Genomic DNA, 14,635 nt, shown 5'->3' on the forward strand with positions numbered 1-14,635 from the left:
TAAAATCTTAACATTTTTCAGACTGTTCCTAAAGCTCTGTTCTCCTATCAGAACAGTACCCCCCTGAATCCTATATTTTGTTGCAATGCAATGTTGCATCAATGTGTTTTTTCATCATGCAATGAAAAAATTCAAAACACCAACAAAGGTACATGTAGTGCAACTGAGCACAGAATGGGACCCAGTCATATTATGCTATTCCTGTAGGGTTCCTTGTTCTCTTTGCCCAATATTGTCCCAAGAGGTTTCACATTTTTCTATCCCTACTTCCTCATTTGGTCAAGTGCGGTGGTGCACGCCTGTAATCCGAGCTACCTGGGAGGCTCAGGCTGGCGGATCGCTCAGGGCTTCTGGGCTGCCGTGCCCTATACCAATCAGGTGTCTGGTGCCACTGATATTCTGGCCAGCGGGTGGCTGAAGGACTGGCTAGAACACCACAAATGACGTGTTGGGATTGGCACTCTCTCCGTGACGGCTGATGAACAAGGTGATCAAGGTGACTTCCTCATCTAGTGCCTCAGTTCCACCTCTTAGTGAAAGAGAGAACTAAACTTGTTGTGGCTAGTAACTGCCTAATTGCCAGTGGAACACAGTTGCCAACTTTCACACAGTAAATAAGCACCCTGGCTTTCACAATAAGCCAAATATCAAGCTAATCCCATTTCAAAAGAAGGCCAAAACAAGCCAATCGCTAAGAACCACAACACTATGTGACTAGATCCCCCAGCATCCAATCTGGGACTGTGGTGGGCCTGGTGTGCTCCCCTGACTCTCTCTCCTGCTTGCCGCTGGGAGCCGATCAAAAAAAGAGAAAAGCCAAAAACTAGCCAACAAGCAATTTACAAGCCAATGAAGCCAAAACCAAGCCCAATATCTGTGTTTTTTCCGCGGGTTTGGCATGTCTGCAGTGGGATCTATTATCGACCACCTGACCAGGACAGCGATAGTGACAATGAAATGCTAAGGGAGATTAGAGAGGCTATCTAAATAAAAAACTAATTAATAGTGGGGGATTTCAATTATCCCCATATTGACTGGGTACACGTCACCTCAAGATGAAATGCAGAAACAAAATTTCTCGATACTTTAAATGACTTCTTTTTGGAGCAGCTGGTACAGGAACCCACAAAGGGAGAGGCAACTCTCGATCTAGTCCTGAGTGGAGCGCAGGTTCTGGTCCAAGAGGTAACTATAACAGGACCGCTTGGAAATAGTGACCATAATATAACAACATTTAACATTCCAGTGATGGGAAGAACACCTCAACAGCCTAACACTGTGGCATTTAATTTCAGAAAGGGAAACTATGCAAAAATGAGGAGGTTAAACAGAAATTAAAAGGTACAGTGACTAGAGTAAAATCCTTGCAAGCAGCATGGACACTTTTCAAAGACACCATAATAGAGGCTCAACTTAAATGTATACCCCAAATTAAAAAACACAGTAAAAGAACTAAAAAAGAGCTACCGTGGCTTAACAACCATGTAAAAGAAGCAGTGAGAGATTAAAAAGGCATCTTTTAAAAAGTGGAAGTCAAATCCTAGTGAGGTAAATAGAAAGAAGCATAAACACTGCCAAATTAAATGTAAAAATGTATTTAAAAAAGCCAAAAAGGAGTTTGAAGAACAGCTAGCCAAAAACTCAAAAGGTAACAAGAAAATGTTTAAGTACATCAGAAGCAGGAAGCCTACTAAACAACAAGTGGGGCCCCTAGACAATCGAGATACAAAAGGAGCACTTAAAGACAATAAAGTCATTGCAGAGAAACTAAATGAATTCTTTGCTTCAGTCTTCACGGCTAAGGATGTTAGGGAGATTCCCAAACCTGAGCCGGCTTTTGTAGGTGACAAATCTGAGGAATTGTCACAGATTGAAGCGTCACTAGAGGTGGTTTTGGAATTCATTGAGAAACTTAACAGTAACAAGTCACCGGGACGAGATGATATTCACCCAAGGGTTCTGAAAGAACTCAAATGTGAAACTGCAGAACTATTAACTATGGTTTGTAACCTGTCCTTTTAAATCAGCTACTGTACCCAGTGACTGGAAGATAGCTAATGTAATGCCAATATTTAAGAAGGGCTCTGGAGGTGATCCTGGCAATTACAGACTGGTAAGTCTAATGTCAGTACCGGACAAATTAGTTGAAACAAAAGAAAAGAATAAAATTGTCAGACACACAGAAGAACATAAATTGTTGCGCAAAAGTCAACATGGTTTCTGTACAGGGAGATCATGTCTCCCTGATCTATTAGAGTTCTTTGAGGGGGTCAACAAACATGTGGACAAGGGGGATCCAGTGGACATAATGTACTTAGATTTCCAGAAAGCCTTTGACAAGTTCCCTCACCAAAGGCTCTTATGTAAATCAAGTGGTCATGCGATAAGAGGGAAGATCCTTTCACGGACTGAGAACTGGTTAAAAGACAGGGAACAAAGGGTAGGAATAAATGGTAAATTTTCAGAATGGAGAGGGGTGTTCCCCAATGGTCAGTCCTAGGACCAATCCTATTCACCTTATTCATAAATGATCTGGAGAAAGGGGTAAACAGTGAAGTGGCAAAGTTTGCAGATGATACTAAACTGCTCAAGATAGTTAAGACCAAAGCAGACTGTGAAGAACTTCAAAAAGATCTTACAAAACTAAGTGATTGGGCAACAAAATGGCAAATTAAATTTAATGTGGATAAATGTAAAGTAATGCACATTGGAAAAAATAACCCCAACTGTACATACAATATGATGGCGGCTAATTTAGCTACGACTAATCAGGAGAAAGATCTTAGAGTCAACATGGACAGTTCTCTGAAGACGTCCATGCAGTGTGCAGTGGCAGTCAAAAAAGCAAACGGGATGTTAGGAATCATTAAAAAAGGGATGGAGAATAAGATGGAGAATATCTTATTGCCCTTATATAAATCCATGAATACTGCGTACAGATGTGGTCCCCTCATCTCAAAAAAGATATACTGGCATTAGAAAAGGTTCAGAAAAGGGCAACTAAAATGATTAGGGGTTTGGAACGGGTCCCATATGAGGAGAGATTGAAGAGGCTAGGACTTTTCAGCTTTGAAAAGAGGAAACTAAGGGGGGATATGCTCGAGGTATATAAAATCATGAGTGGTATGGAGAAAGTGAGTAAGGAAAAGTTATTTACTTGTTCCCATAATATTAAGAACTAGGGGCCACCAAATGAAATTAATGGGTAGCAGGTTTAAAATTAATAAAAGGAGGTTCTTCTTCACTCAGCTCACAGTCAACCTGTGGAACTCCTTGCCTGAGTCCTTGTGAAGGCTAGTACTATAACAGGGTTTAAAAAGAGAACTAGATAACATCCATGAATTTAAGTCCATTAATGGCTATTAGCCAGGATGGGCAAGGAATGGTGTCCCTAGCCTCTGTTTGTCAGAGAGTGGAGATGGATGGCAGGAGAGAGATCACTTGATCATTACCTGTTAGGTTCACTCCCTCTGGGGCACCTGGCTTTGGCCACTGTCGGTAGACAGGATACTGGGCTGGATGGACCTTTGATCTGACCCAGTATGGCCATTCTTATGTATAGCTGAATCAAATACCACAGTAGTAAACTGAAACAAATACAGACATTATACAACAAAGTGAAAAAGTGAAGTGAGAGAATGATGGAACACTTAAAACAATTCACTTACCACAATTAAAATTATAAAAGACTTATGTACTTCCTAAAAATGGTTCTCTGTAAAGTTGAATGTAAAAATTACATCCACAAAAAGAAAAAAGAACAGACATGTCAGGAGTTCTCCAAACATACACATAAGACCCGAAAGCCTACCAATATTTAGGCATTGAAGTAGTAGACCTGTCAGGGTTCCCTCCCCACTCTGAACTCTAGGGTACAGATGTGGGAACCCACATGAAAGACCCCCTAAGCTTATTTCTACCAGCTTAGGTTAAAACTTCTCCAAGGCACAAATTCTTTGCTCTTGGAGGGTGCGCTGCCACCACGAAGTGATTTAACAAAGAATCAGGGAAAGGACCATTTGGAGTTCCTATTCCCCCAAAATATCCCCCCAAGCCCTTACACCCCCTTTCCTGGGGAGGCTTGAGAATATCATCCTAACCAGTTGGTTACAAAGTGATCACAGATCCAAACCCTTGGGTCTTAGGACAATAGAAAATCAGGTTCTTAAAAGAAGGATTTTATTTTTAAAAAAAGGTAAAAATCACCTCTGTAAAATCAGGATGGAAAATAACTTTACAGGGTAACAAAAGATTCAAAAACACAGCAGAACTTCCTCTAGGCTTAGTTTCAAACTTACAAAAAACAGGAATAAACCTCCCTCCAGCAAAGGAAAATTCACAAGCAAAACAAAAGAACCTAACACGCCTTGCCTGGCTTTTACTTACAATTTTTGTCATATGAGAGACTTTTAGGATGGTTTATAGGAGAAGGAGTTTTCTGACCTGATGTTTCTCTGCTCCCCAAGAGAACACACCAAAACAAAGCCTCCCCCCCCCCCCCCCCCCGCAAGATTTGAAAGTATCTTTTTTCCCCATTGGTCCTTTTGGTCAGGTGCCAACCAGGTTATTTGAGCTTCTTAACCCATTACAGGTAAGGAGGAATTCTAGGCTACCCTTAGCTGTATGGTTATGACAAGACTTAACAGTGGTACTCATGTACTCAAGGACTTGATCCTGTAAACACTTACACACATGAGCAATCAATGAGACTCAGAATGAGATTGCTTTAACACATCCATAAGAATCAGGGCTTTAAACAAGACATAATGTATAGCTATAGCACTCTTTTCTTTCCCCCCTCAGTGACTACAGCAAGAGATTTCTGGGGAGGGGTGCAGGGTGAGAGAGGAGAGTATTATAGTATTTGTCATATTGCAATATTAGAAAGATGTGAGAGTATAAACTGAAACTCTACTCATAATTTATCAAATTAAAAACAAAACCTACATTAATACAAACAGAAAGACAGCACAATTACATTTACAAAAAAACAAACCGAAATACTCGGTGCTAGAAGTGCTAAAATTAGCGTTGCTACAGCAAGGTTCACAGGCACACTGCACATATGAAACAATTTTCTCCCCATTTTTGTAAGCACATGATTATGCTATTGTTTGTATATTTAACTATATGGCTGCCAAATAAAGTAAGACGTATCGTGCAATTTGGGGAACACTGTAGGAACCTTAGCTTTCACATGTCATGGGTGAAATCCTGGATCCATGACTTAATTTGAACTGTGCATCCTTAAATGTTGTATTCATAGTTTTGCTTTCAATTTTTTTTTTTTAAAAGAAAAACCCCTACAATATTGTCTGTGGTTAACATTAGCATTTAAATGGTCCAAATTAATTACCTCAGTGGAACTGAACAGGGTGGAGGTATGTTCATGGCTTTGCCACTGCTATTTGGCTGAAGACAATTTTTTGTAAAGCTATGTTTGGAAAACAGCAGCACAGGATCACGCTGTGATACCTGAATTTCTGTAGCAGAATGGCAGAAAATTAATACTTTTAAAATGAAAGCTTAGAATCTGCAAAATATTGTAAAATACAGCAAAGGTTAGAAGAGGCATACTACTGAAGGATTTCTGATTTCCCCCTTATTTCCCACCTCAAAACTAAGCATGCAGAGTTAACTACTAAATAACAAACCTGGGATAGGTGTGTATTGCTATGTTCTCTACAAAGTACAATTCACTAATTATGAACTGACATATAAGGAAGTATACCAGAGCAATACCTTTTTTCTACCTTATGAAACTTTGATTTCAGTAAATTGTATCATGTTTGGTAATGTGTGACACTAAAATCTAGTTTGTGAAGGAGGAATAATCCACTTGACAAAAGCATTGCAAGAGACGGGACTGTCCCTCAAAAAAATAAATAAATAATGCAATGTTTCTGGTTTAAAAAATACAGTATTTTGAAGGTGCTGAATCAGTTGCTAAGCAAAAGGGATGAGGACAAGACAAAGGTGGTCTAAAACTACAGACTATCATGAAGATACCACAGAACCAATCAACCAATGAACAAATAAAAGGGGTGCTGGAGTGCAAACATCTGAATCTCACACATTTTACAGAGGAAAAGAAATGGACAATAAAATCCAAATAGCTACTGTTGAAAGATATAAAAAGTCAAGTCTAGAAACCCTGTAGGGCCCAGCTACCTTTAGTATATTACTGTTAATGGGAAACAAAATATTCTACTGTAACTCTGAATTCTAAGCTAAGAAACACAAAGTTAACAGAAGTAGCCACCAGAATATTTCTGCTTTAAAACAATTGTCTTTTAAATGAGTTACCTTAAGGGTTATATGCATTCTTAGCTTTAAAATGTATTCATTTAAATAAGTTTAATATGTTTAGCAAAGATTACAGATAAAGAGATCTTTATTCGGTGTATTGAATGAAATATAGATGCTTGAAAATTAGGCCTTAGAAATCTAGAACATTTACTGGCTAATTAAAAAAATATAATAAATACTATACTTTACCTGCAGTACCTTTAATAAGCATATTTATATAACACACTAAAATCAAATAGCGTAAGACTCCATAACATAAGTGATAAAATTAAGAATTATGATTATTTCAGTGGAACTGACAAAAACATCTGATGCATTTCCTCAGCTGGGTTCATAACATCATTGAGAGGTCTGTCATCTGACTTAACTCTTTCTAGCCTCTTTATATTTCAGGCCATGTCTTTTTGGCATCAGTCCATCAGTGGATATAAACCACAGAATAGTGGCAGCAAAAGCTAATTTATTTGTTCCAACAAGATTTATAACCGCAATTTCAGTATTTTAGATTTGTTTTCCAGATTTTTTTGAACAGTTATCTCACAATAAACCTTATGTTAAATCCCACACTTAAGCTGAATTCAGTTCTCTCTTGTATGAGAACACAGCTGGGGGCAGCAATAGTCTATACTATTGGCTTTCTTTAGCTATATGTCAAATCCCATATTGTTATGCAGAGAGACAGGATTAAATAAAATGAGTTTGTGTTCTTGATTTACTCAAACAGAAAACCTTAATGTCATGAAGTTCACTTTGTGACTCAACCTATTTGAATGAAATCAGAAAGCCTCAGCAGTAACAGCTGTATTGACCTCAAAATATTTTGTACCCTTTATAACCTCTTATTTTTTAAACCATTCAGTGACAAAGAACAATTTAACAACTCATATAAAGATTTTGCACTAGCCTTTTATCAGCACTAACAGCAGTTTGTGATTCGACATGTATGGCAGAAATGCTTTTCTAATTGGATTAGAGTTCATGCCACTCATTGTCAGCAGAATTTTTGACCACTAGATTGCACTGACAAATTCAATCTGACATCTGAGTTGAGATCATCAAAAGCTATATAATATCTGCTTAAAAATAAACTTTGAAAACCATACAAAAAATGGAGCCAAGCTCAGTGGTGAATATTAATTATAATGAAAGCAGCAGGGTAAGGTGCCTTCTCAATCATAAGCTTCTGCTTTCAGGCACTTCTTTTTAACAAATAAATTATTTTATGCTGAAGTCCCTGTTAAAAACTTCAACATATTTTTTTTAAACATAGTAAAAGTCTTAACCATTTAAAATTCATCTGAATATGAAAAATGTTTCATAGATTTTACAAAAAGAAAACCGTTCCAAAAAGTGTTATGCCTCAATATGCTAAATCAGTTTAATTTTAAAACTTCAAACTTGTCATTGACTTAGTTTCCATTGACAGGCTGAATGATTTATGTTTGTTTTATTTATAAGTAAGGCAAAGAGTTAATCATGGGTATTTTTAGTAAAAGTCATAGACAGGTCACGGGCTGTGAATTTTTGTTTATTGCCCGTGACCTGATCATGACTTTTATTATATAAATACGCCTGACTAAAACTTAGCAGCTCCTAGGGCCTGGGGTGCTGCTGCTCTGGGGGGCCCCAGGATACCACTGCTGTGGGGGGCCAGGGGCTGACTGCCTCCAATCACCCCTGCTCCAAGGCCCTGGGGACTGCTGCTCGGGTGCTTCTCCCACGCCAGCTGCCTGAGCAGCGGCTGGTGCAGCTGACCCTCGGCCTGCTGCTTGGGCATTCCCTGGGGCTGCCCCTAGGCCAGCCGCCCCAGACTGCCCAAGCAGCAGTCAGTGTGGCTGCTGTGGGGTGCCAGAGCAGCTGGCCTCGGGATCAGCTGCACCGGCCCTTGCAGGTGTGAAAGTCATGGAGGTCGCGGACTTGACTTCCACGACCTCCGTGACAGAACTGCAGCCTTATTTATAAGGGTCCAGCTCAAGTCCAAATGCCTGCACCACAATTTCACAGCCCAAGCCCTGTGAGCCCAAGGCAGCTGAAACAGGCCAGAGTGGGTGTTTTATTGCAGTGTAGACAAACCCATACTGTACCACTGAAGTCAATAAGAATATTACTGTTGACTTCATGGAGAACAAAATCAAGCCCGGTGTGTGCTTAATTTTCCTGTGAAATGAAATTTAGTGGAAAAAACATTTATACAGACCCTGAAACGTGGTAGGTGCTCAACAGATAAATAAGATTAGGTCCCTGACCCAAGGGATGGGAGAAAAGGGATGCGACTAAAAGCAAAACTGGTGGAGTAGCGAAGGTTAGCACACATCTTGTTTGTTTTACTACTATGCTTATTTATTACAGAATGGTTGGGCACAGAACATATATACACCTTATCAGAAAATACAAAGTTGTGGTTCTCACAGTAGTCATAACTTGGTAAGTTGCATGTATATTACATGAGAACCTCAGTTAGGAACAGCTCAGGAATGATGGTTGTTTGTAACTTTGAACTGTTCGTAACTGAACAAAACTTTATGGCTGTTGTTCAAAAGTTTGCAGCTGAACATCGACTTAATACAGCTTTGAAACTTTACTATGCAGAAGAAAAATGCTGCTTTCCCTTTTTTTTTTAGTAGTTTACGTTTAACACAATACTGTACTTGCACTTTTGGGGGGGGGGGCGGGGGGGGTCCTCTACTACTGCCTAATTGTGTATTTCCGGTTCCAAATGAGGTGTGTGGTCAGTTCATAACTCTGAGGTTCTACTGTATATGTCCTAAATTTACTTAGCATAAGCCATACTGCAAGTTATTACACATAATCTTAGCCAAGGAAAAGAACCTATTTATGACTGTTTCAACAATCATAATATTGAATATTTTGATTTGTACATAGAAATTCGACAATAATGTTCTAATACTACCTCTGCTAATAGCATGTTACTACTATTATTTTAAGTTTGACTCTAGGGTCAACAAAACAGTGCACCAATTTTTGTAGCCAAGACTACCTTCAAGAAAAAGGCGTTTAAGTTCTAATTAAGAAAAGTTCTTGAAAATACAATTGCCACTCAATTAGATAACATGGAATTTCAAGATCAGATTAGATCTGAAGGACATCTGTGCTAAAGCTATAATGAAACTGCAAAGCAGAAATAAGAGATCAGCAACATGATCTTCTAAAATGTGTGAGAAATAAGAGGATTCAAAGAAAGAATCAGAGGCCTGAACGCTGATTACCACACTGCTCGAGGCATTTATCTGAATTAAAATTAGGAAACAGAAATAGAAGAAAAGAACAGGCTGTACACAGGATTATCTTGAAAAATTTATTTTAAACAGAATAGAAATGATCACCGCTATGATGCAACATTTTAACTACAAAAAATTACCCCCGTATAATCAATATTGTGATAAAGAAAATCTTTCTTTTTTATTTATAAATAGCTCTAATGCTCACAAATTCAACAAAATTGAGTTTGTTGGGCTACAAGTACCATTTTAGTATGTTAGAATACTTAATCAGGTTTTAAGAAAAATATAATCTTGAAAGAAAAAATTGCATGCATGGTTAGCCAAAGCAGCATGAATTTATGTATGGCTATACAGGGAATTGTTCTTAAACACAGAAAATACAATAAGCATTTGAGCATAATTCTGAGTAATATGACAATCAGGAAGCTGACGGGTATGTCCACACTATGAAATTAGGTCGATTTTATAGAAGTCGATTTTTAGAATTCGATTTTACAATTGATTGCATATGTCCACACGAAGCACATTAAGTCAGCAGAGTGCATCCTCACTGCCGTGGCTAGCATTGACTTACGGAGTAGTGCACCGTAGGTAGCTATCCCACAGTTCTTGCAGTCTCTGCCACTCTGGGTTAAGCTCCCAATGCCTGATGGGGCAAAAACATTGTCATGGGTGGTTTTGGGTACATGTCATCAGTCACCCCTCCCTCCATGAAAGCAACAGCAGACAATTGTTTTGTGCCTTTTTTCCTGGGTTACCCATGCAGATGCCATACCACAGCAAGCATGGAGCCTGCTCAGCTCACTGTAACTGCTGCTGTTGTGGGAAGTCTACTGTGGGGGCTGCTGTGATCCAAGTAGCCAATGCAATCATTGATGTTGTGTTATCAAAGGTAGTGACTCTGGGAAATGTGCAGGGCCTTTTTAGATTTTAGGTGCATCATATTCCTGTCCTTTGTCGCTGGTGAAGGAGTCTTGCAGCCGTACATTCCAGTCCTGTCGGCACTGTAACACCCCATAGCACTTCTGTGGTTGACACATGTAACAGCTCCAGGGCTCTTGCTCTTTTGCCTTGGCCGAGGTACCTTGCTCTACCAGGACCTCCAAGCATTCGACACAGAAGCACCTGCAGCAGCGGTCATTGCTCATTGGACATGTAGCTTGGCCGGGGGTTCTGGGAACATCTTCCCTGCCCGGCTCCTAGCAACCTCCAGCGCATGGTGTATGTCTCCACCGCTTCAACTCTGCTCTCCTGCGAGCTGGGGGCTTCTGCCTCAGGCTGCTCTCCCAGGCGGCAGCACCATGCAGTCACGCCTACCCCAGCCTACCCCTTGCTCCCATGGCTCATGAAGCCTGGATAGTAGTAAGGAGCAGTTCAACTATAGGCTGAGCAAGTGCAGAATGGTGACAGAATGTGCCTTTGGACGTTTAAAAGCTCGCTGGCGCTGTTGGTCAGACCTCAGCACAACCAACGTTCCCACTGTTATTGCTGCTTGCTCTGTGCTCCATAAGATCTGTGAGATTAAGGGGGAGACGTTTATGGCAGGATGGGAGGTTGAGGCAAATGGCCTGGCATCCAGTTTTGAGCAGCCAGACACCAGGGTGATTAGAAGAGCACAGCAAGGCATGCTGTTCATCAGAGAGGCTTTGAAAACCAGTTTCATGACTGACCAGGCTTCGGTGTGACAGCTGGTGTGTGTTTCTCCTTGATGCAAACCCACCCCCTTTGTTCCTTTTAATTCCCTGTAAGCCAATCATCCGCCCCCTTCGAAATAAAGTAATTATTGTTTTGAAACCATGCATTCTTTCTTTATTAATTAAAAAGAAAATGAGATAACGGACAAGGTAGCCCAGGTGGGGGAGGAGGGAAGGACAAGGCCACATTGCTTATTGTAGCCCCACTAAAAATCAAACTGTTTGAATGACAGCCTTCTGTTGCTTGGACCATCCTCTGGAGTGGAGCCGCTAGGTGCCCAGAGACTCCCTCCCCACGTTCTTGGGCATCTGGGTAAGGAGGCTATGGAACATGGGGAGCTACTCTCTATACAGTAGATGCAGCAGGCGTCTGTGCTCTTGTTGGCTTTCCTGCAGCTCCAACAGATGCTTCATCATGTCCGTTTGCTCCCCCATCAGTCTCAGCATCGCGTCCTGCCTCCGCTCTTTGCTCACTTAATTCTTTCCTGGCCTCTGCCCCTGAATGTCTCCATGCATTAAGCTGTGCCCTATTAGGGCAGGAGGACTGCATGAGCTCAGAAAATAGGTCATTGCGAGTGCATTTTTTTTGCCTTCTAATCTGCGATAACCTCAGGGATGGAGATGATAGGGGGAGCGTAGAAACATCCTACGCACTACCATTCTGGGGGGACTGCATGGTCACCTGTGCTGCTGAGTTCACCAAGCTGACCAAACAGGAAATGAAATTCAAAAAGTTCCCAGGGCTTTTCCTGTGTACCTGGCTAGTGCAGAGTTCAAAGTGCTGTCCAGAGCGGTCACAATGGAGCACTCTGGGATAGCCCCCAGAGGCCAATACCATCAATTTGTGTCCATACTACCCCAAATTCGACCCAGCAAGGTCGATTTTAGCACTACTCCCCTCGTCGGGAAGGAACATAGAAATAGATTAAGTGTCCTTTAGGTTGATGGAACGGGGTTGGTTGTGTGGATACAGTCATTTTTAAATCGACCTAATGCGGCTAAATTTGACCTAACCCCATAGTATAGACCAGGGTGAAGTGAGAAACTAGTTTCTAACCAGCTTTAGTTACTCATCACTGTTAAAAAAAAGTGGCATTTAAACTTTACATTTTAAATATTCTATTTTAGGATTTTGCACAGTTGTCCATCAAATTTTAATCATCGGTTTCTCTTGACTGTTAGAGCAAGTTAGCAACTGGCTTGTGATCCTTTGAATGGGCATGCACATTGCCAACATCACAAATGGCATCCATTTGGCTGAAAATCAATGCATTTGTTCAGACATACAATTTTAATTGGAATTTTTTAAAAAATTCCATCAGGGAATTTATTTGCATAACAGCTAATTATATAAGCTCCTACAACAGGGTTGAGGGAAAAAAGGTGCAGTTTTCCTTTATTTTTTTCCTCTTTTGAATATGGTTCTTTCCTCACTCTTCCCTTTTGCGTACTATTTTTCTCTATACTTCCTATTGGCAATTCCACTATAGCACAGAGCAACTTGGGAAAGAATTAAAATTTCATACAACTTATAAAGGAGAGGCAGACAATATTTCTGTGCAAGAAGATTAAATGTATTTAGGCCCCAATTCAGGACTTCAGTAGTCTCACTGATTTCAAGATGTGCATTGACTTCAAAGGCACAATTCATATATGTGAATAGCTTTAAATACATAAGTACCAGACAGCGGCGTATTAACCCCTAGGCCAACAAATTTGCAGGGGTGGCAAATTTATAACAGCAGCCAGAGGCTGCTTCCCCCAGTGCCCGTTCGCATCCTCTGCCCGCCCCAACTCCACCCCTTCCCCGCCCCCCCGCTCCTATTGGTCTCCTTCCCCAAATCCCCACCCCCCTCTCCTGAGCTTGCCACGTTCCCCCCTCTCCCACCTTCGCAAAGCTGTTTTGCGCACAAGCACTGGCAGGGAGCGGGGAGAAGCAGGACCTGGCAGCGCGCTCAGGGGAGGAGGTGGAGTCGAAGCAGAGGTGGGCTGGGGTGTGTGTGCGTGTGTGTGTGCGCGCACGCCAGCGCTGTACCGTGACTGCACGAGCCATGTTAAAGCACTGCGCAGCAGTGTTTTAATGTTGCCAGTGAATACATGCCCTCAGGCAGGTTTCGGTTAGATCACCTGCCCAGCTCCTCAGCAGCCTGGGCTTTCAGGCTCCCACCTCCTCAGACTAACTTCCCATTTCGGCAGCCCAGGCTCACAGAGCTTCCAAGATCCATGGCTCTGAAGCAGCCTGCTAGGTGGACGGCTTAGAGTCTGGGCACCCAGGGCTTCCCACCATTCATTTTCACAAATAATTTCTAAAGGTGGGGGGTTTGCCGCAAATCAGAATGAAACCAAATTTCAAAATAGTGAAGTCTTCCACACAATGAACTTAGCTTTCGCCATACAGCTCTAATAAACAGCTTCCTAAAACTTAGGCCTTAAGGCCTGATCCAAAGTTCACTAAACCAACAAGTCTTTCCATTTACTTTAATGATCTTAGACTAGGTTCTTAATCAGCAGCGCCTCTAGTTTCGAAGTAGTTTTCATCCAGGTTTGGTCGTTCAAATATAGTAAGGATCATATAACAGTCTAGAAATTGTAGACTTTGCTGTGTCCAAGCAACTGAAGTAAGCTGAAGTTCATGCAACTACTCCAGTCACTGAGCATACTAGGATTTTTTTTGTTTACATTCCTCTATATTTTTAATGGCATACAAATTTGCTGTGTATACTAAGGAGAGAAGAGAAAGGAAGTACAGAGCAGATCAAAGACAGATGAAAACACACAGTGGCAGCAAAAGGAGGACAGTAAAAGATACAAGTAAAATAAATTCTTACTTCATGAAAACCAAATATATGTGTTGTCTCAAAAGCCTCCAGAGAGACTAGAGTTCAGTTACAAACTACATAATAAAAAACATATGTACCTCATCCCAGAATATGATATCGTAGGTATCAAACGACACCAGATAGCAATATTTCATTATGTTTAATTCACTGACAAGAAATCAAATGGGGAATACAAAAAATACACATTTCAAATGTCAGAACAGTTTGAACATGAGACTTCTCCCAGTTTGTCTTTACATTAAACATATTATGAGACTTCTAACAGAAACCACTTGTGTCAAATCTTTGCTGTGCAGACAAATATGTTGTAACTTTTTAGTATTTTTTATATACTGTTTATACTGTACAGTATTTCATGCAAAAAACTACATGAAAACATTATTTAGATTGCAAAGTCAAGCACTCAAAAGGTTAGGAAATGCCAGAATTACGTTTCCAGCGCAACCTTAATTTTGCCCCCTTGCACGTCCATCCTGTGCACTGATTGAGACATGGGTCCTGTAGGAAAAATCATGTAAGCAAACAGTATCATAATGCAGCCATACACTGG

At 40.8% G+C, this 14,635-nt stretch overlaps 1 protein-coding gene across 4 annotated transcripts in view; it reads right to left on the reverse strand.

Moving 5' to 3' along the window:
• SNX7 (sorting nexin 7) overlaps window positions 1-14,635 on the reverse strand; it is a 61,589-nt gene that overhangs the window by 16,125 nt on the left and 30,829 nt on the right. The window contains exon 8 of one of the 4 annotated variants that reach the window (XM_073356957.2): window positions 9,887-10,197. The exons of 2 other annotated variants lie outside the window; for them this stretch is intronic. In XM_073356957.2, the coding sequence (XP_073213058.2) occupies window positions 10,183-10,197 (15 nt within the window). In that variant the 3' untranslated portion in view covers window positions 9,887-10,182. Of the gene's footprint in view, window positions 1-9,886; window positions 10,198-14,379; window positions 14,584-14,635 lie in introns of those variants that run through there. One more of the 4 variants, XM_073356956.2, reaches the window with a different exon arrangement.

This window comes from Lepidochelys kempii, chromosome 8, assembly GCF_965140285.1.
Source record: "Lepidochelys kempii isolate rLepKem1 chromosome 8, rLepKem1.hap1, whole genome shotgun sequence".
Taxonomy (NCBI): domain Eukaryota; kingdom Metazoa; phylum Chordata; order Testudines; family Cheloniidae; genus Lepidochelys; species Lepidochelys kempii.